This window comes from Lethenteron reissneri, chromosome 52, assembly GCF_015708825.2.
Source record: "Lethenteron reissneri isolate LAM-NWPU_2019-01 chromosome 52, ASM1570882v1, whole genome shotgun sequence".
NCBI lineage: Eukaryota > Metazoa > Chordata > Hyperoartia > Petromyzontiformes > Petromyzontidae > Lethenteron > Lethenteron reissneri.
Window position 1 is genome coordinate 7,020,836 of NC_083830.1, and position 20,911 is coordinate 7,041,746.

A 20,911-nucleotide genomic window follows, 5' to 3' on the forward strand; every position below is an offset into this window, starting at 1 on the left:
AAGCTGTGGAAGATAAATCGACTTAACACCTAAATGGACCATAACATAATAACCGACTGCTCCAGCTGCGGTCAGTTCATTAAATGTGACGGATTGGATTGGTTTTGCTGCGTTGCGTGGTCATCCGATGAGTAAGCGTAATCGATTGGATAAGTTGGTGCAGTATGACAGGTGATACGTTAGGGGCCGTCCATAAATGACGTCACGCACCTAGGGGGGTGGGGGTCAGACATTTGTGACGATGTGTGACAAGGGGGGGGGGGGGGGGTTTGAGAAATGTGACGTCACATAAAAATGCGCAACTTTAAATACATATAGACAACACGTTCTACTTAATTAAATCGACTTTTAATAAATGTTTTCTCATATTATTGGTTCTTTCGGTAAAGTCACGTAGAAGGGAAATAATACAGTGATACCTCGGTTCACGAACTTAATTCGTGAACTGACTCTGGTCGCGAACCGAATTGGTCGTGAACCGAGGCACATTTTCCCATAGGGTTCAATGTAAATACGGTTAATCCGTTCTGACCTTTTTTTTGGTTTTGAAGCACAAAAATATGAAACAAATTACAATACACATTAGTACTGTACAGTATAGTAATGTATAAAGAGAGAACACTAACCTTGCTTGAGATGACTTCAGTAAGCACTCAAACGGGTGAACTGTACAATACAGTAAGTACAGTATTGTACAGTACAGTAGTACAGTACAGTACTGTATGTGCTAAAAAGCACACCAAAAAGCAAAAAGTCACTGAAAGTGTCTTCACAGTACTCACAGTACTTCTTTCTGTGTCTCTTCTTCTCTCCACGATCTTCCTACAGGAAGTCACGACCATGTGACAGCCTGGAAATAGCATTAAAATGGCCGTGGCTCCTGTTCGTGAACCGAAGCGGAGTTCGTGAACCGGAGCATATTTTTATGAACTTTTCTGTTCGTGAACCGAGTTGTTCGTGAACAGAAGCGTTCATGAACCGAGGTATCACTGTACTGGTAGGAACGAAGTGAACCAGCCTACTATAGATTATATCGTCCGTCGGTCCGATGTCCGATTACGTGTAGCAACATCGCCCCCTACTGCAAACACTTGGCAGGACCCTACAAAAACCTTTAGACTCAGTGAGGCTTTCCTGGCTAAACAAGTGTAACATTCCCTTATTATTCCCTGAGATAGGTTTTAATTAAAACATTTAAATAAAAAATTCACTCGCAGCGGCCTAAAGCCTACAGCTAGGCCTAAAGCCTAGAACTAGGCCTCAAACTCTCCCTTCGTATCGTACACCCGCATGTGTGAAAGGGAGTTAATGTTTAACAATGTTACATTCCCTGATGTTTTTAAATAGAAACATTTAAATTGAAAGCTTTTACATAAATAATTTAAACATTTAAATTAAAAATTAACTCACAGCGGCCTAAAGCCTACAGCTAGGCCTAAAGCCTAGAACTAGGCCTCAAACTCTCCCTTCGTATCGTACCCCCGCGTGTGTGAAAGAGAGTTAATGTTTAACAATGTTACATTCCCTTATGTTTTTAAATAGAAACATTAAAATTGAAAGCTTTTACGTAAATAATTTAAACATTTAAATTAAAAATTAACTCACAGCAGCCTAAAGCCTACAGCTAGGCCTAAAGCCTAGAACTAGGCCTCAAACTCTCCCTTCGTATCGTACCCCCGCGTGTGTGAAAGGGAGTTAATGTTTAACAATGTTACATTCCCTGATGTTTTTAAATAGAAACATTTAAATTTAAAGCTTTTACATTAATAATTAAAACATTTAAATTACAAATTAACTCACAGCGGCCTAAAGCCTACAGCTAGGCCTAAAGCCTAGAAGTAGGCTTCAAACTCTCCCTTCGTATCGTCCGATTAGGTGTAGCAACATCGCCCCCTACTGCAAACACTTGGCAGGACCCTACAAAATCCTTTAGACTCAGTGGGGCTTTCCTGGCTATACAAGTGTAATAATACATTATATTTATATTCTTTGGTTATTCGTTCCTACCAGCCCACCCCGCAGGGTCCTGTTAAAATAATAAAAATATAAAACAATAAAAATTCTCACGACGCTTCGTCTGCAACACAAGCAATCATCATCAGGTGTGAAATCCACAGCAAGAAAATTTGAACAAAAATGTTTTCTCCTTAATGTGGCAGTGCCACATTAAATACGCACTACAATGACAATAGTTTACATCGATTTGAAGCATGTTTTATTTTGGGGGGGGGGGGGGGGCAGAGCTTTGTGACGTCATATGTGAGGGGGGTCTGACTTTTTGTGACGCCATGACGAAGGGGGGGGGTCAAAAATCGTCCATAATCGCGTGACGTCATTTATGGACGGCCCCTTGGCCGTGAATCTCATTTGGGTGGCCGTGTTGGTGAGAGCGCGGTGCGCTAATCACTGCGCCACCGCTCCTCATTGTAAAGTGTCACGTGACCCGAGCCCCCGTGGGGGGGGGGGGGGGGTGATCCCGCGCCTTTCCTAGGGAATCGATTCATCTTAATCGGCTAATAACGAATCCTCGTTTTCGATTAATGCATTATAAGCTGCGATAAGAATCGATACATTGTTCGACACAAGAATCGTTTAATCGATGCGTACGGTGCCGTTGCGGGTTACCGTTTATAATCGTGAGGTAAACTGTGATTAAAACTTAAACAGAGAATTACAACGTTACTCGCATGATTCATCTATCAGTTTGCAAAATATAAACAATATTACGAGTAACATCTTTCAATGTTTTTTTAAATTGAATTAACTTTATTTTAATGAACGCTAAATGTAACTTTTGTACAACTTTGACGTGTAAAATGTGTGGTCATTACATTTAATATGAACATCATGCAATAGTACCTGTATAAATAATAACTGTATTCCAAACCGACTCAGCCCATTATCCATCGTGGGTATATATAAAATTAGTACGACTGTGGATAGTACCACTGATTAATGTCATAGGAATGTGGAATTTCCACCACCGACTTGACATTTACATTCCCTTCTAGATTTGAAGCTTTCGTGACTGCAAGGATTCATACTCTTAGGTTTTTTCGGTAAAGTCACGTAGGTAAAAATAAAAAAAATCAAATAATATAAATAATAATAGAAATAAAATAAAAAATCACGACGTTTCGGAGGCAACACAAGTCTCCGTCATCAGGTGGGAAACGTCAGCTAAATTTACCGAAAAAACCTAAGAGTATTTATATTCCCGTATGCGTTTGTGCCTATCCAGCACTGCTCATTTGACAAATCCACTGCTGTACGTACGGGGGGGCATGACCATACTTCACCACGTTGGTCAATGCGAGTTTGTTGAGTGCCGATAATTAATTACAGGGTGGTCCAGATGTCTTGTGACCCCTATTTAATTTTCTAAACGTAATTTTTAAAAGTAAGGTTTATTTAAAACAAATAAATATGCAAAGGATAAAAAACATGTTTCGGGTTAGCTAATTGGGGGTCGCACAACAATTGATTTTGTTGCACTGCCCTAAGCTAACCACCACATATCCTCCTTCCATAGAAATATACATCCTTGTGTTAATTGTAAAATTATGACAAACCGTGCATCCCCTCCATAATTATTTGCACACTATAATGTCTCTGATTTGTGTTCCCATCCATGTGCTAAATTAAGGCTGATTTTTATAACCAAATCATGCAGAATTTGTAGCTGTGCACTGTTTTCTTTCGCTTTCAGAGAGAGAAAATGATTCTGAGGGGCAGAAAATCGCAGACAAGTGGTAGTAAGGCAGGCAAAACCACCGCCAACAATTCCCCAACCTCTGGTCCTTTTTTTTGGGATGTTTGGCCAATTCAGAATCAAAATATTTATTGCGACTGGAGGAATCCGATGAGCTATGAAGCTCTTTTTCACAGATGTCCATTTCCATCAATGAGTTAGAAGAATTGTTTTTTTACCCTTTCTGGCAATAAAACAGTTGTGTTAAGATGTTAAAACACCAAACATAAACCTATTGCAAGGAATCCTGTCAGCATTAACCACACATACTTGTGGTAAACATGCAAACAAAAACATGCTCTGGTAATATATGGCATTGTCTTTGAAACTGATTGGTCCGCACCAGAGACAGCTTTCTTTAGAGCCTAGTCTCAAACAGTGTTAGACCAGAGAACGCCAATAGGCGAACAGCACAAACACAAATGCCCTCATAAATCCACTTTCTGTACTGCTATCAGGCTGGCAAGCAAGGTGATGGGACATCGACATCGATTAATAGCGAGGGAGCTTCACGAATGTATGATAACCATATTCTTAGTTTTTTTTTGGTAAAGTCACATAAGTAAAACATTAAAATTAATAAAAGTAAAATAAAAATAAACGCACCTTTACATCATCCGCACCTAGTTTACACAACAAAGGCTTATTCCTAACAGCGTGCTTCAGCCGCACCGAACCTCACAAAAATAATATTCAGGGCCTACCTTGGCTCCTCCCACCCTCAACCAGTATATATACAAATACTGTTTCTTGGAATTTCTCTCACTTGATACAGCTATCGTGCTGTGACGGTTCCACCTGAAGACGGAAGCTTGTGTTGCCTCCGAAACGTCGTGATTTTTATTTTATTTTACTTTTATTAATTTTATTTTTTTACCCACGTGACTTTACCGAAAAAACCTAAGAATATGAATCCTTGCAGTCACGAAAGCTTCAAATGTATGATAACCACCAACCCACTCCTCCACCAGTGCTGCATTAGGGATGTGTGCAAACAATTTATGGAATGGGTCCTGTCATCAGGATCTTTGGCCACTTCCATCTAATGTATTGGGAGGCGGTAACAAAATTACATAACCTGAAATATTTACTCTCGTGATTTGTTTTATTTTTATATATTGCAGAGAGCCAGCCGTGTGTAAGCAAGGGCAGCGGGGCATCTCGGAGGTCATGCAGGGCACCAGGGCGTCGTCGCTCTTCTTCCTGAGCCTCCCCGAGTTTGACCGCTTGGTCAGGACCATACTGACGCTGGACCTGCCGTCTCACCCGGGTCCTCATGACGACAATCGGGCACAGCAGATCCTCCGATGCCGGTCCGTGACCTCGGACTCCACAGAGGACAAGAATTTACATTTATCTAGCCCGATGGCTCGGCAGTAGAGCAAGTGGCTCACAATTGGAAGGTTGCAAGTTGAATAACTTGATAGCCTATTTAAAGCTTTCGTGACTGCAGGAATTCATCTTCTTGGTTCTTTCGGTAAAGTCAGATAGAAGGGAAATAATAAAATAATAAAAATAAAACAATAAAATAATTCTCACGACGTTTCGGCCACAACGCAAGCAGCCGTCCTCAGGTGAAGAACAGGTCTGTCGGAAAGACAGCGTCTGAATGAGACAGCATCTGAATGAGACAGCGTCTGAATGAGACAGCGTCTGAATGAGACAGCGTCTGAATGAGACAGCGTCAATCAGACGCTGTCTTTCCGACAGACCTGTTCTTCACCTGAGGACGGCTGCTTGCATTGTGGCCGAAACGTCGTGAGAATTATTTTATTATTTTTATTTTATTTTATTATTTCCCTTCTACGTGACTTTACTGAAAGAACCAAGAAGTTGATAGCCTATCATTCCTCCCGGGGTAGATAAAATTAGTAATGGGTTTTTGGGAAGTGAAAAGAAGTGAATGTATTTGTCTCATGAATGTGGAATTTTCTTCACCGGCTCAGGATTGTAAACAGGAGATGACTGCCACCTCAATGTTTGTTTGAGCAGAAAATCACTTGGGGCGTTCGATAATTACCTTTTACAAGCGGTGTCTGGAGTTCCAATCTCCATCTAATTCATCACATTGTTGGTGATCATGCATGATTTGTTGTTAACTGTCAACCAGCTCTGTAGCCGTCTCAAGGCGAAAATGTACCGTAAAGCCAACAAAGCACAGCCTTAGCGCCTTCATGATAGCATTTGTGCTATAAGAATGGCGCATATACCAAATGTATTGATTAATTAATTAATCATTCACATATCGGAACTTAAATTTCGATTTAAAGCTTTCGTGACTGCAGGGATTCATCTTCTTGGTTCTTTCGGTAAAGTCACGTAGAAGGGAAATAATAAAATAATAAAAATTAAACATAATAAAATAATAGCGTCAGACGCTGTCTTTCCGACAGACCTGTTCTTCACCTGAGGACGGCTGCTTGCGTTGTGGCCGAAACGTCGTGAGAATTATTTTATTATGTTTTATTTTTATTATTTTATTATTTCCCTTCTACGTGACTTTACCGAAAGAACCAAGAATAAGATATCGGAACTTACTGAGAACTCATTGGAAACCATGTCTGTTCTTGCAAGCGAGACCCGGTTTGTCTTGTGTTGCTTAGGGAGCTGCTGTTTCTCAACCCAGAGGTACTTTCAGCCCCGCTGCTTAACACAACAAAAAATATCATCATCGTTACATCCGTAAGTGGACAACATCCTCACAGCACACAGCAACGTACAACCGTACAGTCTGATTTTATATTCGGGCTGTTGTTTCCACATTAAGTGATTACCAGTGCATGACTTTCGGACCCAGTAATTCTAAAAACTTTATAACCATATTTTAGGGCGCCGTGGTAGCGAGATGTTAACTACTTCGCCTGGTATACCGGAAGTCGTGGGTTCGATCCCGACCCTGATGCCTGTATATATGGAGTTTGCATGTGGTCGCGTGGATTTTTCTCTGGCTCCTCTGCTGTTTCCCTCCACATTTAGAATCAACGTGCATTTAGAGTATTTGGCCGACATACATTTTCACGTGATAAGCCACTTCATTAGGCTATCAATTGTGGTCATGTCGCTTATGAAAAAGAGCTAAAAAGCTCAGTGGACCTTACCTGGTAAAATAAAAAGTTTAGTTTTATATAGAATTTTAATGTGGGGAATGCATTGTGAGCAGCAGAGGGCAGTGCAGAACAGCATTGGGTGTTTGATTTTTTAAAATGATTGTTGTTTTTTTTCCGTCAGATAAGTTTCCTAAAGTCTGGAAAAATCCAGGGATTCGTGCAACGCGTCAAGGCGAAGGTGAGATATATTCTGGTGTATGTGTGGGTAGCGGTGGTGTAGCAGTTAGCGCACTGCACTATGAATCCGGCGAGCTGAATTCTATTCCTGGCCACGGCTAAAATCATTGGTTACGTCGACTCGGGCTTAGATGAGTACCTGGTGCAGTGTGACTCGGCATGGTGCGTGCCACACCAACTCCTTGTGTGCTCTTCCGGCCTTCATAGGTGCTCACTCATCACACTTGCGCCAACAGTTTGCTTTAGGCTTTTAGGGATATTTGCATTTTTTTTCTGTGTGTAAGTATAAGGAATGTGACATTCATTTTAAGAATACAGTATTCCGAGAGAAAAAATATCCCACAAATCGGGCCGAGGTTACAAACTTGAGGATAATTCAACAAAACTTATGTTTTGGATTAATACGAAAGTATGTCACAGAAAATGACATCACCTGTCACTTCAACATGTTTCCCGCCAGAAGTGGTGTCACGTAAAATCGGGTGACATAACTATTGTTAGCACGAAGACCAGGCTAAATGTTTACATTTTACTGATGCAAAAATGCCAAACAACATACGAAATTGTGCTTAAACATCTGAAAACCATACATATTTAGGTCTGAAACCGATCCCTAACATAGATATGTCGAGTAGGTTCAACTGAGCTGCAGACGTACTCTTGGAGGCAACACATTTATTTAACACCAACACACGGGATAACTGCCCCTTAACAGAATAACAACCAATGGTGATGACCACCAGGCTAACTACACTAATTACAATGTAGCTAGCTACTACGGACCGGACCACAGCTCGGGTCCAGGTCCACGTGTTGGAGACTCGTAGAACGATGACGTAGACAAAGGCTTCTTCAGGATGAACAACAACAACCCCGGTCCCACCTGGGGACCCGGTTTATATTCTCTGCGGCGCGGCTGGCTCTGCCCTTGGCCACGACCACCTTACAGAATCCTTGAGACAGATCTGGACCCAGACCACGTGACCACCCCTAGCCCTCACTTGGGGCCCCTTTGTAGACTTAACCGGTCACGTGTCCTCTCGTGTCAACCAGAGCCTTTAGTAACCCCTACGGCCGGCACTCCCACACCCAATCCTGTAGGGCTGTCACTGCACGCCAAGCGTGATGGCATCCAGCGCTATCAATGAGCGCTGACCGAGCCCTTCTAGGGCCGGTACAAAACCCACACCATAGCGGTATCCGCGATGTCGCTACATCGCACACCGTGCCTCTCTAGGGCTGGCACTGTACAGTGACATCCTGCGATGTCACTACACATGTATTTATTGTGTGATGCAGGTACAGGATGTTCAAAGAGCTATGCCGGCCGAGGTGCAGATGTGTCTCACCTACACGCTCATCGCTAGACTAGCGCCAGGGTGGAACAAAGTCGGAGACGTCCTTGTACAAGGTCAGACGCGACGACGGTGCTGGTAGTGGTGAAGATGGTCAAACGCCAATCAGCCAGTACGGGTGTCCCTCGATTTACAAAAGGGATGCGTTCTTAGCAAAAAAAGCGCGTAAAACGAAATGTCGTAAAAACCAAATGGTTTTTACCATTAATGTAACGCAGACAATTAGGGATGTGTTTCGGACAGTCATTCCATAACCTAAGAATATGCACCAATATCACGTTTCACAATTCAAAAATAATAAAGAACATAAATATGAAAACGATTGAATAATAATTAATTGAAAAGAAAAATAATTAATCTTTTCAGGGAACTCACCAAAAGATTTGCAGGTAGGAATGACTGGTAAGGTGATGTGGAGGCGTTACTGTTGCACTGCAGGGAAACTGTGACGCTGTCGTGGATGGATGACGCAGCCCTCCGGGTGCTTCTTGTTTGACCTCATGTCGGGTGCCGTGTTCAATTTTGTTGACACGGAAATTTAATGTATCGCAGACAATTAGGGATGTGTTTCGGACAGTCATTCCATAACCTAAGAATATACACCAATATCACGTTTCAAAATTCAAAAATAATAAAGAACAAATATGAAAACGATTGAATAATAATTAATTGAAAAAAAAATAATCTTTTCAGGGAACTCACCAAAAGATTTGTACGTAGGTGATGTGGAGGCGTTACTGTTGCACTGCAGGGAAACTGTGACGCTGTCTTGGATGGATGACACAGCCTCCCGGTTGCTTCTTGTTTGACCTCATGTCGGGTGCCGTGTTCAATTTTGTTTACACGGAAATTTCGTAAACCGAACGTTCGTAAGTCGAGGGATACCTATACGCTCTTGGTTCTGGGTATGATGATGAGATAGTTGGACGTGCTCCGTAGCACGAAGGGGTTTTCTGAGGCCAGTGGATTGAGAAAGGTTGGAGCTGGTGCAACATTTTTAGAAAATCCATATGGCCGCGCCTAATGCCCAGGACAACGCCTGAAGACATTTTGAAGCCGCTGAAGAAGTGAGGTAAGGTGGCGTTGACGTTGAGGTAAGAATGGTGATGCAATAATCAAGGCGAATGCTGACGATGCTACAAGCCAGAGTGTTTGCTGTGTCCGTGGTCAACATTGAGTGGATGTGCCATGAGGCCCTGATATGGTGGTTGCATGTCTTCAATGCGTTGAGGTTTCGGTTGTCGAGTGAAAATATAAAGTCCAGGGTGATATCGAGAATTGATGATAATGATGGTGGTGATCGTGGCAGTAGTCGTGATACTGATTACGGTGACTGAATGATAATGATTAATATAATGACAAGATGGGGATGGTGCTGATTGTGGTGAATGAATGATGGTGGTGGTGATGGTGATCATAAAAGTACAATGGGTGGGGGGCTTAGTTACGGGTCCCAGACTAGGACTAGTACCTCAGCATTTCCAAACTTTTGAGCCTGCGTGTCAAACCCATAACATTGTCTTCACGTAGTTTTTGTAAAGAGTATTAATCTCCACGTGTGTCGGTAATTGTGCCACAACAGGGAGGGACTTCATGATGAAGACGTGCAAACAAAACGCTGTGGGTAAGTCGGAGAGAAACTGGGTTCATAAATATGAGCGATTCATGAAGTACACTTTATTTGATAGGGGTTTCTTTTGTGTGCAGTCAATCATGTCGAAGCTGACACAAGCAACGAGCTACACTTGAGAACCCTGTTTATTCATAGGTGGCTGAAATCCAGATTCAGACCCAGGATCTCAGTGTTTGCCAGCTTAGTGTCTGAGCCATTCGGCCACCTCTAAGTGGGAAACCCCTTTGAATTTTAAATTCACATATCAACCCAAGGCTTAATTTAATCTGGACACACCACATCCAGTACACCTCTTGTTATGGCTGTGGCTACTCGCCTCGTGCCATCCACTCGAGTCTATCAGCGACCCAGAAAACACCCTGTGAGAATCTTCTTGGTTTTTTTGGTAAAGTTACGTAGAAGGGAAATAAAAAAAATAATGAAAATAAAACATTATAAAATACAATTCTCACGACGTTTCGGCCACAACGCAAACAGCCGTCCTCAGGTGAAGAACAGGTCTGTCGGAGAGACATCGAAATTTTACTCTGTGAGAAATTAAGCCCGAACTCGAAACCCAATACATGTTACGGTATACCTATAAAAAAATGCATTCTCCCCATATTAGTCTCTTCACATACCAAAAGTGTTTTTTAAACAACCCATGGAGCCGCAGGAAATCTTATGCTCATCAGCAAATTGTTTCATCACAAGCAAACTCTGGAGACGAGTTTTGACATTCATTGTTGAATAAACAGAGCCAGGCAAGGACTGTTACAGTAAGGAATGGGTTCCTAGTTTTACGCAAAACCGTATAAAAACATACACAACACAATCGCAAAGCATTGTTGTCCTGGTAATATCCGATTGTCTTGGCCAGGTCTGCAGGTGAATGTGACTGACAAACAGGTGTGCATCGCCATTGACGTATTCACAGTCCGGCTTCCTCCTCCCGCGGTAACCAGTCCTTGCAATAACCCACCACGGTCCACTTTTCCATGTTTACCAATATTCCCCCCACCCAAAACAAAACAGCACATTCGTCTACTACCTTGCCTTGTATACAGGAGGTCGTGGGCTCGATCCCGACCCTGATGCCTGTATATTAGGAGTTTGCATGTTCTCCCCATGGTCGTGTGCATTTTTTCCTGGGTTTTTCGGTTTTTGCCCCCCTGCATTTAGAAACATGCTTTGAGAGTATGTGGCTGCTATTCATTTCCACATGATAAGCCACTTCATTAGGCTATCACTTGTGGCCAGGTTGCTTCTGAAAAAGAGATACATAGCTCAGTGGACATTACCTGCTAAAATAAAAATAGTAAAAAAAATGTAATAGGTGTAGAATTGTGAAATGGCTCTTCTTCATAGGACACAGAGAGCCCGTATAAACAGAGTGAATATAAGAGTTGGAGACTGCATGATAAATAAATGTTGAAAATGTTTCCCGATGAACAGTTTTTAAATTGGCGTATGAACAGTTACACGAACAGTAGCTCTGGAGTAACAGACAAACCCTTCAACGGTCAAAAATATATTGCGAAATAAACTAACGTCTATTAAAAGTTACATTTCAAAATGTTGCTGCCACATTTTATTATGGGTAACTATATTGAATTGAGCTCAATAAAACCATAATACACTCTACCCCTCTGACCTCCCTATGTGCGGTGAAAAAGGGTCGTTGCCCAAAATGTTGCATATTATAGAAATCTTAGTTTGCTTTGTAAGGCAGTGTTATTGATGAATACGTTGAGCTAATTGTGCCAACACAGAGTCACCAGATTATTTCTTACATAATCCACTTAATAATGCATTTCTGGGCCCAATTAATATTTCAATAACATTTCAGAGTCTCTGGAGAAATGTTCTGATCATAGGGACTATTAAATGTTTAAATTTCCTGTCTTGCATGCAGGATAGAGGAATTTACAGGCGGCAATTTGAAAGCAAGTTTTATTCAGTCTCTTTGGACATTACTATCCAATTTAACTGAGAAAATCAAACATATAGTGTACCACATTTTATTGGTCTTTACACCATTCAAACAAAGGTTAAGAAGATACATGCTTCACGAACCTGATTATTGGTGAACACACAGTACGCCTTCCACTAGATTTCCGAGCTCACTACCTGAAAAAGCTGAAAGTGCTTTGAGCGAAACGTAATCATATGTTGATGTTTAAATCAGTCACGAAAAGTACTAAGCCACCGGTGAGCAAATATATTGATCAGAATTCTATCAATAACGATTGGCACATAAAATAAGTCTGTGAATATGACAAGCGTGTGTGGTGGTGGAGGGTAAATGACTAGGATTTTGGCATGAAATTACCACGTGACCAAACCCAACAACAATATGCATCATTATATTGGCAACGGAAACCTAGGTTTTACTTTGATGATGAAGCTGAAGACGATGATGATGGTACATTTCTTGCTTTCTCACCTCTGCAAGCTAGAGGATTTTGACATCTCCACTGCGGTCATTCAGAGGTTCCTGGCATCAGACTTTGCAACCATATCTCCTGCCTCTATCTTCAGCCGCTGGTGCTATGTTCTGCCAAGGTGTGTATGCGTTGGGGATCCAGTCATCACCATTATCATCGTCATTTGATGTCCTCTTGGGTATGGCTGGATGAATAGGAACTTATAAGTCTCTGGCTATTGAACGGTGGCACCAAAGCAATTCATCAACTGACAACCAACACTGTTGAATGACTAAAGCAGCTAGACAGAAAATTTGTAACATTTGTAACCGTATAAAAAAATCACTTGCTTATCTCTACCACATGCCATATGAAAAAAGACGCCTGGTTAATTAAAGTGTGTTCATAAATGTGGGTGGAGCTGTGGTTAACACATTGCACTAGCAACCTAGGACCTAGCAACCTGAGTTTGATTCCTGGCCATGACCCGCATCAATGGTGAGTGATATTTTATAAAGGGATTTTTCGTCTTGTGACATGACGCCGATGGCATGATTGAAATACGTTTTGGGGTGATTTTTTAAAAAACAACTTTTGTGTTTGTGCCTCCTTTCAGCATGAAGAAAGGCGAGATTGTGTCAGTCACTCACGCACTCCTGCCCAAGAGTTCTCTACAATCCTACAATGACCTGCGCAAGCACTGGAAAAATATGGTACTTCTTTGGCAGTATACTCTTAGGTTTTTTCGGTAAAGTCACGTAGGTAAAAAAAAATATTAATGTAAATAAAATCTTAAATCACGACGTTTAGAAGGCAACACAAGTCTCCGTCATCAGGTGGGGCCGTCACAGCTAAATTTACTGTATCAAGTGAGAGTCTTTGGCAGTGTTTTCTCAACGAAATTAGTGATGTGGTGGCCGCCCTATCATCCGTGTTTCCCTCCTTTGCCTGGCACTCTATTGTCACATGAAAGAAACAATGATCAAAAACACCTCCTTGAAAATGTTTTGGTTCTTTGAAAGTATTTTGGGTTCTAGTTGTTGGTGAGCTGGGAGGTGAGTCTCTGTGTCTCGCCTAAGGGGAGCAGTCGTGCAACGGTTAGCGCGCTGCGTTACAAACCCGGCGACCCGAGTTCGATTCCCGCTCACAGCCACCATCAGTGACGATTATCTGAATCGGTCCTGGGCCTCCCCTAGGTCGATCTACTTTAAACGAGTACCTGGTGTGGTGTGTAAATATCGCCACTGAGAAAACAAAGATGGCTAAGCGTGGTGCTGGCCACTCATTCCCTCGTGCGCCGTGCTAGCCTTCATAGGTGCCACTCGCTAACAGCACTTGGCCTAACAGTCTGTTAAGGCTATACGGGGGTTCTTTGTCTTTGTGTGTCACACCTGGTGTGTGCGTGTGTGTGTCACACCTGTGTTTTACTGGAATAGCACGGCTACCGCCTGCCGCAAGAAGAGCAGGACCGGACCATTTATTGCCACATCAACTTCAAACTCCTTGGAGAACGGCTCTTCAGGTAAGACGAAAAATACGATTCCAAAACTTTTTGAGCTCCCTCCCACGGAGGCTCGTATGGTAGCAGCGGCGTGAGCAAGCAATGGCAGGGCTACACCTTTACTTGTTATGGTTGTTTGAAAAGGAGCTGGCGTGCAGTGGTTCACGTGCTGCACTGTGAACTCAACGATGTGAGATGGATTCCCGGCCATGGCTAACATCGGTGGATATGAGTGGTTCGAGAAGAATGAAATGCAATGACGCGAGATTAGATGGTGACGACGAAATTCATGAAGATGATCATAATAATCATAGTAAGCTTTGCATTTTTATGGCGCTTAAATAGCACTGCAACTCAAAGCTCCTTACATGATATCTCACCTCAAACATTCCAAGAACACCCCCAGTGGCAGCTGTCCCTGTGCGGCATGTCTGCCAGTAGGGGTGGGGGGGTGGGGGCAGCGGTGATTGCTATGTGTAATCCCAATTGAATAATTTGCAGATAACTTTTTAAAATGGACAAATTTGTACCGTGACGCCATCACCCATTGTCATACTCCTTTCGAATGAGACCACAGGATCTTTAACGTCCACAGTGAAGCAGATGGCGTGTAGAAGTTATCATGAATACACCCGCAGTATTTACCAGGGCGATCTTCCCTATTTGAACCACGAACCTCTGCAACGAAGGGCGAACACGCTACCGCTGGGCCATGCCGTGATCACCAACAACAACAACACCAACAACAACAACCGCCGTTCACCACTAAGGCGGCGACGTCACCGCGGCACCTGTGCCATGCTGGCGTGCAATCTGACCCCACGTCAAGTGTCGTTAGGGCCTTCTGGCAGGAGATCACGGAACAGACCTAGGTGCCGTGCTCCTCTTCCCTCCTCTCTCCCGCACAGCTACCCGCTGTGGTCCCTGCGCAGTGATGCGGTGCAGTTTGTGGGCCGCGGCGATCACGGCGGCGTGCTGAACACCTTCCTGGGCGACCTGCACAACCGCCTGCCGGCGATGTGTGGCTTCCCCATGCGCCTGACCTCCTCGCCCCTTTACTGCACGCCCGAGCTCTCCTCCGTGCGGCTGCGGGTGAGAAACAGACTCCCTTAGTTTCCTCCCGCTGGCACGTCCTAACTGAGCCAGCTCAGGGAACGCCCCTCGAGGTACCGGCAAATTTCCACAGGCTATTTGCAGTGCCGGATTAAGCTAGTGCGGGGCCTGTAGCATATGTTATAAAGAGGCCCTAAGTAAAAAAAAAACACAAATATTAAAACACAATTTATTGTCTTGCATAGTAAAGTAATTGCATTTTTTTATTTTCTATACAGGCAGATAATACGACAAATCGCGAACCTTAAACACCCGGTCGTTCATAAAAATTGAAGGCAGCATAGTACTATAGTAATAGAGCAAGTTCAGAATCACTGAACCGGAATTTATAGCTTGAAAGCATTTAACGCGGGGCCCTTGAGAGTGCGGGGCTCGTAGCATATGTAGCTACTTTTGCTCCTGGGATAATCCGGTACTTGCTATTTGTCGAGTCATGCCACAAACCCAAATACGCTGGCCGCACTTGGTATCTAAGTGTGGTTCAGGCCTATACAGTGCCAGGCGTTAGGGTTCATGGGCACCCTGCGATGATTTGGACGTCACCTTGTCATCTACTCACGTCTTGACCCGTTCTGTGTGTGTGAGGTTGTTTTTGTTTATTCTTTACAGGAGACTCACAGCTCTCAGCCGGTGAATCTGTCAAGTAATCCTCCTCCTTCCTACAACAGTACTCCCCGCTTCTTCTCTTCCCAATTGCAGCAGTCGTCCATCCCGTTAAACCTAAATCTCTGCGAGTTTGCCAAAATGTTTGCAAATATAAGCTCTCCAGTTTCCACATCCCCTCACTCGCAGCAGAACCGTAGCATAACCACAGCACAGCAAAAGCCGCAATCCGATGATGTTGCTGCTAAGCTTACAAGAACATCATCATCATCTTTAACATCATCATCAACATCATCATCGTCGTCACCATTGCAGCAGAGGCCCAAGCCACAAAATGGGTGGGTGGCATCATCTTCTCAGGGGCAGTTAGGCAAGCCGAGGATGTGGCAGCCGGGCTCAGGGTCGGCCATTATGAGCGCCACGCAGCCGCCAAGTCTGTTGGACAAACCGCGCACGCTGCTCGGACTGCCAGTGTTCGGCGCGAATGCGGGCGACGCATTCCTACCGATCTTCAAGGGCGGTTTCAAGACGAGCCAGCGTCCTGCGGGCAGGTCGGAGCCACCAAAGAGGATGAACTTCATGCAGCACGTGTTGTCTGGGAAGGACGGTGGAAGTGGTGGCGGCGGTGCCGGTTGTGGCGGTGGCGATGGAGGCGGTGAGGGTGGAGAAAGTAGCGGACGAGTGGAAAAACCAAAATTGTTTGTCCCCACGTTCTCGAAAGTCAAAAAGCAGGTGAGGAAGCTGGTGAAGGAGGGAGCGCACGGTTAGCGCTGTCAGAAGTTCGTGGCTGACTGGCGCAGCACGCAAGGGAGCGGGTTCACCAATTGCGGTAGTCTACGGCGGACTCTGGGATTGGTAGTGGAGTAGTTGGGTGACGCGTTGCGCTATCAATCTGTTTCTTTCCCGGGTTTGATTTCAGGCCGCAGATAAAATCAGTGGCGAGTACCGTCTCCACACAGGTTTGGTTCTTCCCCCACTTTACCGACCTGCACTAACCCGCATGGTGAAGTACGGCCTAACAACCCCTATGCCCGACACGCTATTATAGAGACCCTCACACAGATGTGGATTGATATAAAGGGACTGTAATTACAATTATTTTATTATAAATATGTTTGAGGCAGGAGCTAAGCCCTGTTGAATGTAACCACCCACCGCCTATGACACCCGCCCATACGCTAACAAACAACCCCTATGCCCGACACGCTATGATAGAGACCCTCACACAGATGTGGATTGATATAAAGGGACTGTGATTACAATTATTTTATTATAAATATGTTTGAGGCAGGAGCTAAGCCCTGTTGCATGTAACCACCCACCGCCTATGACACCCGCCCATACGCTAACAAACAACCCCTATGCCCGACAAGGTATGATAGAGACCCTCACACAGAAGTGGATTGATATAAAGGGACTGTGATTACAATTATTTTATTATAAATATGTTTGAGGCAGGAGCTAAGCCCTGTTGCATGTAACCACCCACCGCCTATGACACCCGCCCATATGCTAACAAACAACCCCTATGCCCGACACGGTATGATAGAGACCCTCACACAGATGTGGATTGATATAAAGGGACTGTGATTACAGCTATTTTATTATAACTATGTTTGAGGCAGGAACTAAGCCCTGTTGCATGTAACCACCCACCGCCTATGACACCCGCCCATACGCTAACGAACGCTGTCACATGCCCCACCCCGCCCCCACTCTTGTGTTGGTACAGCCCGTGAACAGGACCGTCCCGACCATGCCAGACAAACCAACGAGGCAACAGGGGGGGGCGACTTCCCCAGCCAACGCTGTGGTGACGACGAAACCAATCCCCGCGAGTCGCCCTCTGCCGCCCTCCTTCACCGCCACCACGACCGCCTCTCCCGACGAGACCGTCCCAACTCGCGACGCAGTCGGCCCCGCCGCCTGGCAGAGGCTGGGGTTGCTCCCTGTCGGAGGGGCATCTGGTCGTGGGCTCCCCCCCAAACTCTCAACACTTACAAAGCCCAAAGTCGCACCGGCCGACTGCTCTACCGCCGCGGTGAAGAGGAAAGCGCTGGCGCAAGTGAGCGGGGTGTTAGTCGCATGTGTTGCCGACAGCCAGAGGTCGCAATCGGGTACCCGATACCTGTACCCTACCCGATACCCGGCTACCCGTACCCGGCCGGGTACGGGTACGGGTACCCGTTTGCGACCCTGGTGCGGCCGGGTACGGGTACGGGTAGGCCGTGAGTCACTGGTGAGTCACCGTTTGTCACTCATTTCGGGTAGGGTATGGGTAGGGAACGGGTACCCGTACCCGGCCGGGTACGGGTACGGGTCGCCGTTTGCGACCCTGGTGCGGCCGGGTACGGCTACGGGTAAGGAATCAAAACCCGTTTGCGACCTCTGCCGAGGGCTGTGTTTCGCCGGTTTTAGTTGTCGGCGAACACGACGTGGTCCACCAACCCCAGCCTGAAAAAGCTGCGGATCGCAGGTTGTGTGCCGCCACAAACAGCGTTCACGCTATACTTTCACCAAAAGCGTTTGAACTAATTTCTCGACAATTCCCAAAGGAGCAAAAAAATAAAAAATAGACTTTACCCTTTTCGGCAGATGTTCAAACTCATTTCTAGAGAATTGATTTTAGTGTTCAGTTTGTTGTCCTTCTCCAGCACCTCCCATTAGCACGGTTGGCTACGTACATTGCTAAAGAAGTCCAACATACATACAGACACCAAATAGACACCTACACTTGCCTGTTATTTTTTCTACCATAATCTAGATACTGGCAAAAAAAAGTTCCAAAAGAACCGTTTTGGATGTTATAGTTTCCACTTAGCTGAAGTGTCGGCCTCCAAGGAGGCTAACGTTGATGCGGCGATACACCACACCGAGTGAGCGAGCGCAATTATGTGTGCGGGGTCTGCGTGTTTGCGAGCCAGGTGCAAGATACAGAAGCCAAGCCTAAGAAATCTCGCCCCAAGCCGACTGTACAACAAGTCAACGTGGAGGAGATGGCAAGTAGTGACCAGGTATGGTGATCACTCAACTCATGCACTCGGTCACTCCCTCAGACACTCACTAGGTCACTCGCTCGCACACTCACTCGGTCATCATCCTTACCACTATCACCACGGTCATTGTCAACACCGCTACCGCCGTCACCACTGCCAACAATGCTGTGACCGCCACCGCCGCCGCCGCCATCACCACCGTGATCACCCGTCTCTCTCCCCCCACCCGCGCGTAGCTGAGCAAGGTGAACGCCGTGACGCTGCTCTCATGGCTCAAGGGCCGTGGGGTTGCCGCTCGCTCGGCCGACAGGAAGGAGGAGCTCATCAGGAAGGTGGTTGCATCCATCAACAGCGGCAAGGGCAAGAGCAACAAGGGCAGCAATGACAGCAACAGCATCAGCAAGTTCTTTCCCGAGATGTGAACAACCTGCCACGCGTTGGTCTAGCTTGAGGGAGCGACCAGTGTGTCAATGTTCTTAGGTTTTTTCGGTAAAGTCACGTAGGTAAAAAATTTAAATTAAAAATAATAAAAGTAAAATAAAATAAAAATCACGACGTTTCGGAGGCAACACAAGCCTCCGTCTTCAGGTGGAACCGTCACAGCACGATTGCTGTATCAGGCAATCGTGCCGTATCGGCAATCGTGCTGTGACGGTTCCACCTGAAGACGGAGGCTTGTGTTGCCTCCGAAACGTCGTGATTTTTATTTTATTTTACTTTTATTATTTTAAATTTTTTACCTACGTGACTTTACCGAAAAAACCTAAGAATATGAATCCTTGCAGTCACGAAAGCTTCAAATTCAGTGTGTCAATGTTGGTCAGTTGAGCAAAACTCATCTTTACGCTGTGGATACGTTGCGGTGTCTTGTGAGCGTAAGGACGGATGAGCTACGATTCGTATGCACGACGTGTGGCGGCGTAGTGACTCAACCTGGGTTTGGATTTCTCCCGAGGTTAACATCAGCCGTGAGCGATGTCTGAAACGGTCCCTTATCTTGCCACGTTATGTTCCGAAACCTGACCGAGTTGCTCACCTTACACTCCCTCCTTGTTTGTGCATGCGTGTACCACCCATGGAGTTCAATGGCTGTTCAGTTACATTTGAGATAGTTGACTCTGCCTACACAGGTGTTTTCAGGTTGACGTTTCAATACACCAGAGTTCTGCTCGGGTGTTGATTGCTATGGAGCATTGCGTTCGGAAAGTTTGTTGCTTGAGACCTGAGGTGGTAGGGTGGTGGCGCGGAGACTCGGTGGTCAGAGACGCTCACCCGGCACAGCCTGAGAGATCTCGAGCTCAAATTTGGGTTTGAACCTCCCACCCGTGATTACAGCAGGTTTTTTTGCCTTTGGAAGTGTGCGCAGGTGATCGACTCTTTTGGTGCTGTCACTTCTTTTCAACGTGAATAACCACTTGGCCACGATACTGTTAATCATTATCAAGATGTCATCATGGCCAAAACTGCTGAATCCACCACCGCACCTCATCGTCAATGTTATCTACCCTCCGCTAGATCCTGTAGCTGCTGCGCAGTAGAGACACACAGCGACCTCCAAGATCAGCCCTGATACTCGTCCACCATCTGCTCTTAAGTACACTCACAAAGCCCCACAGACTCACACAGAGACCCATAGCTCTGACATAACAGTCTCCCAACATCTGATGTTATATACACTCATACAGAGTTCCACAGACTCACACATAGACCCACAGACTCCCACAGAAATCCACAGACTCACGCAGAGACCTACAGACTCGCACAGAAACCCACAGACTCACACAGAGACCCACAGACTCGCACAGAACCCCACAGACTCACACGGAGACCCACAGACTCACACAGAGACCCACAGACTCGCGCAGAAACCCACAGACTCACACATAGACCCACAGACTCGCACAGATACCCACAGACTCGCGCAGACTCACACAGAGACCCACAGACTCGCACATAAACCCACAGACTCACACATAAACCCACAGACTCGTACATAAACCCACAGACTCACACAGAAACCAACAGACTCCCAAAGAAACCCACATACTCACACAGAGACCCACAGACTCTGACAGAAACCCACAGACTCACACAGAGACCCACAGACTCGCACAGAAACCCACAGACTCACGCAGAGACCTACAGGCTCACACAGAAACCCACAGAGTCGCACAGAAACCCACAGACTCACACAGAGACCCACAGACTCGCACAGAAACCCACAGACTCACACAGAGACCGACAGACTCCCACAAAAATCCACAGACTCG

The 20,911-nt window shown here is 45.3% G+C and overlaps 1 protein-coding gene across 3 annotated transcripts; it reads left to right on the forward strand.

The window, feature by feature from the left end:
• The first annotated feature begins 2,510 nt into the window (after positions 1–2,510).
• LOC133355795 (uncharacterized protein C18orf63-like) lies at positions 2,511–19,180 on the forward strand. 3 transcript variants are annotated; one of them, XM_061573156.1, is made up of 15 exons: positions 2,511–2,641; positions 4,876–5,064; positions 6,355–6,433; positions 6,980–7,036; positions 8,335–8,446; positions 9,973–10,014; positions 10,883–10,959; positions 12,458–12,567; positions 13,045–13,141; positions 13,865–13,950; positions 14,838–15,021; positions 15,652–16,377; positions 17,378–17,710; positions 18,570–18,659; positions 18,878–19,180. In XM_061573156.1, exons 2-15 carry the CDS (start codon positions 4,922–4,924, stop codon positions 19,061–19,063), a joined length of 2,322 nt encoding a protein of 773 aa, XP_061429140.1. In that variant the 5' UTR covers positions 2,511–2,641; positions 4,876–4,921; the 3' UTR covers positions 19,064–19,180. The 3 variants fall into 3 exon arrangements, with proteins under 3 accessions (XP_061429140.1, XP_061429141.1, XP_061429142.1); XM_061573157.1 differs by lacking the exon at positions 2,511–2,641 and adding an exon at positions 2,682–3,166; XM_061573158.1 differs by lacking the exon at positions 2,511–2,641 and adding an exon at positions 3,717–3,760.
• The last annotated feature ends 1,731 nt before the right edge of the window (positions 19,181–20,911 follow it).

Bases quoted from the DNA above. Each gene is read 5' to 3' on its own strand.
- LOC133355795 (XM_061573156.1), top strand. From the start codon at position 4,922: ATGCAGGGCACCAGGGCGTCGTCGCTCTTCTTCCTGAGCCTCCCCGAG. The intron at 13,142-13,864 runs GTACTTCTTTGG...TTACTGGAATAG, and splicing joins GCAAGCACTGGAAAAATATG to CACGGCTACCGCCTGCCGCA. The intron at 13,951-14,837 runs GTAAGACGAAAA...TCTCCCGCACAG, and splicing joins CTTGGAGAACGGCTCTTCAG to CTACCCGCTGTGGTCCCTGC.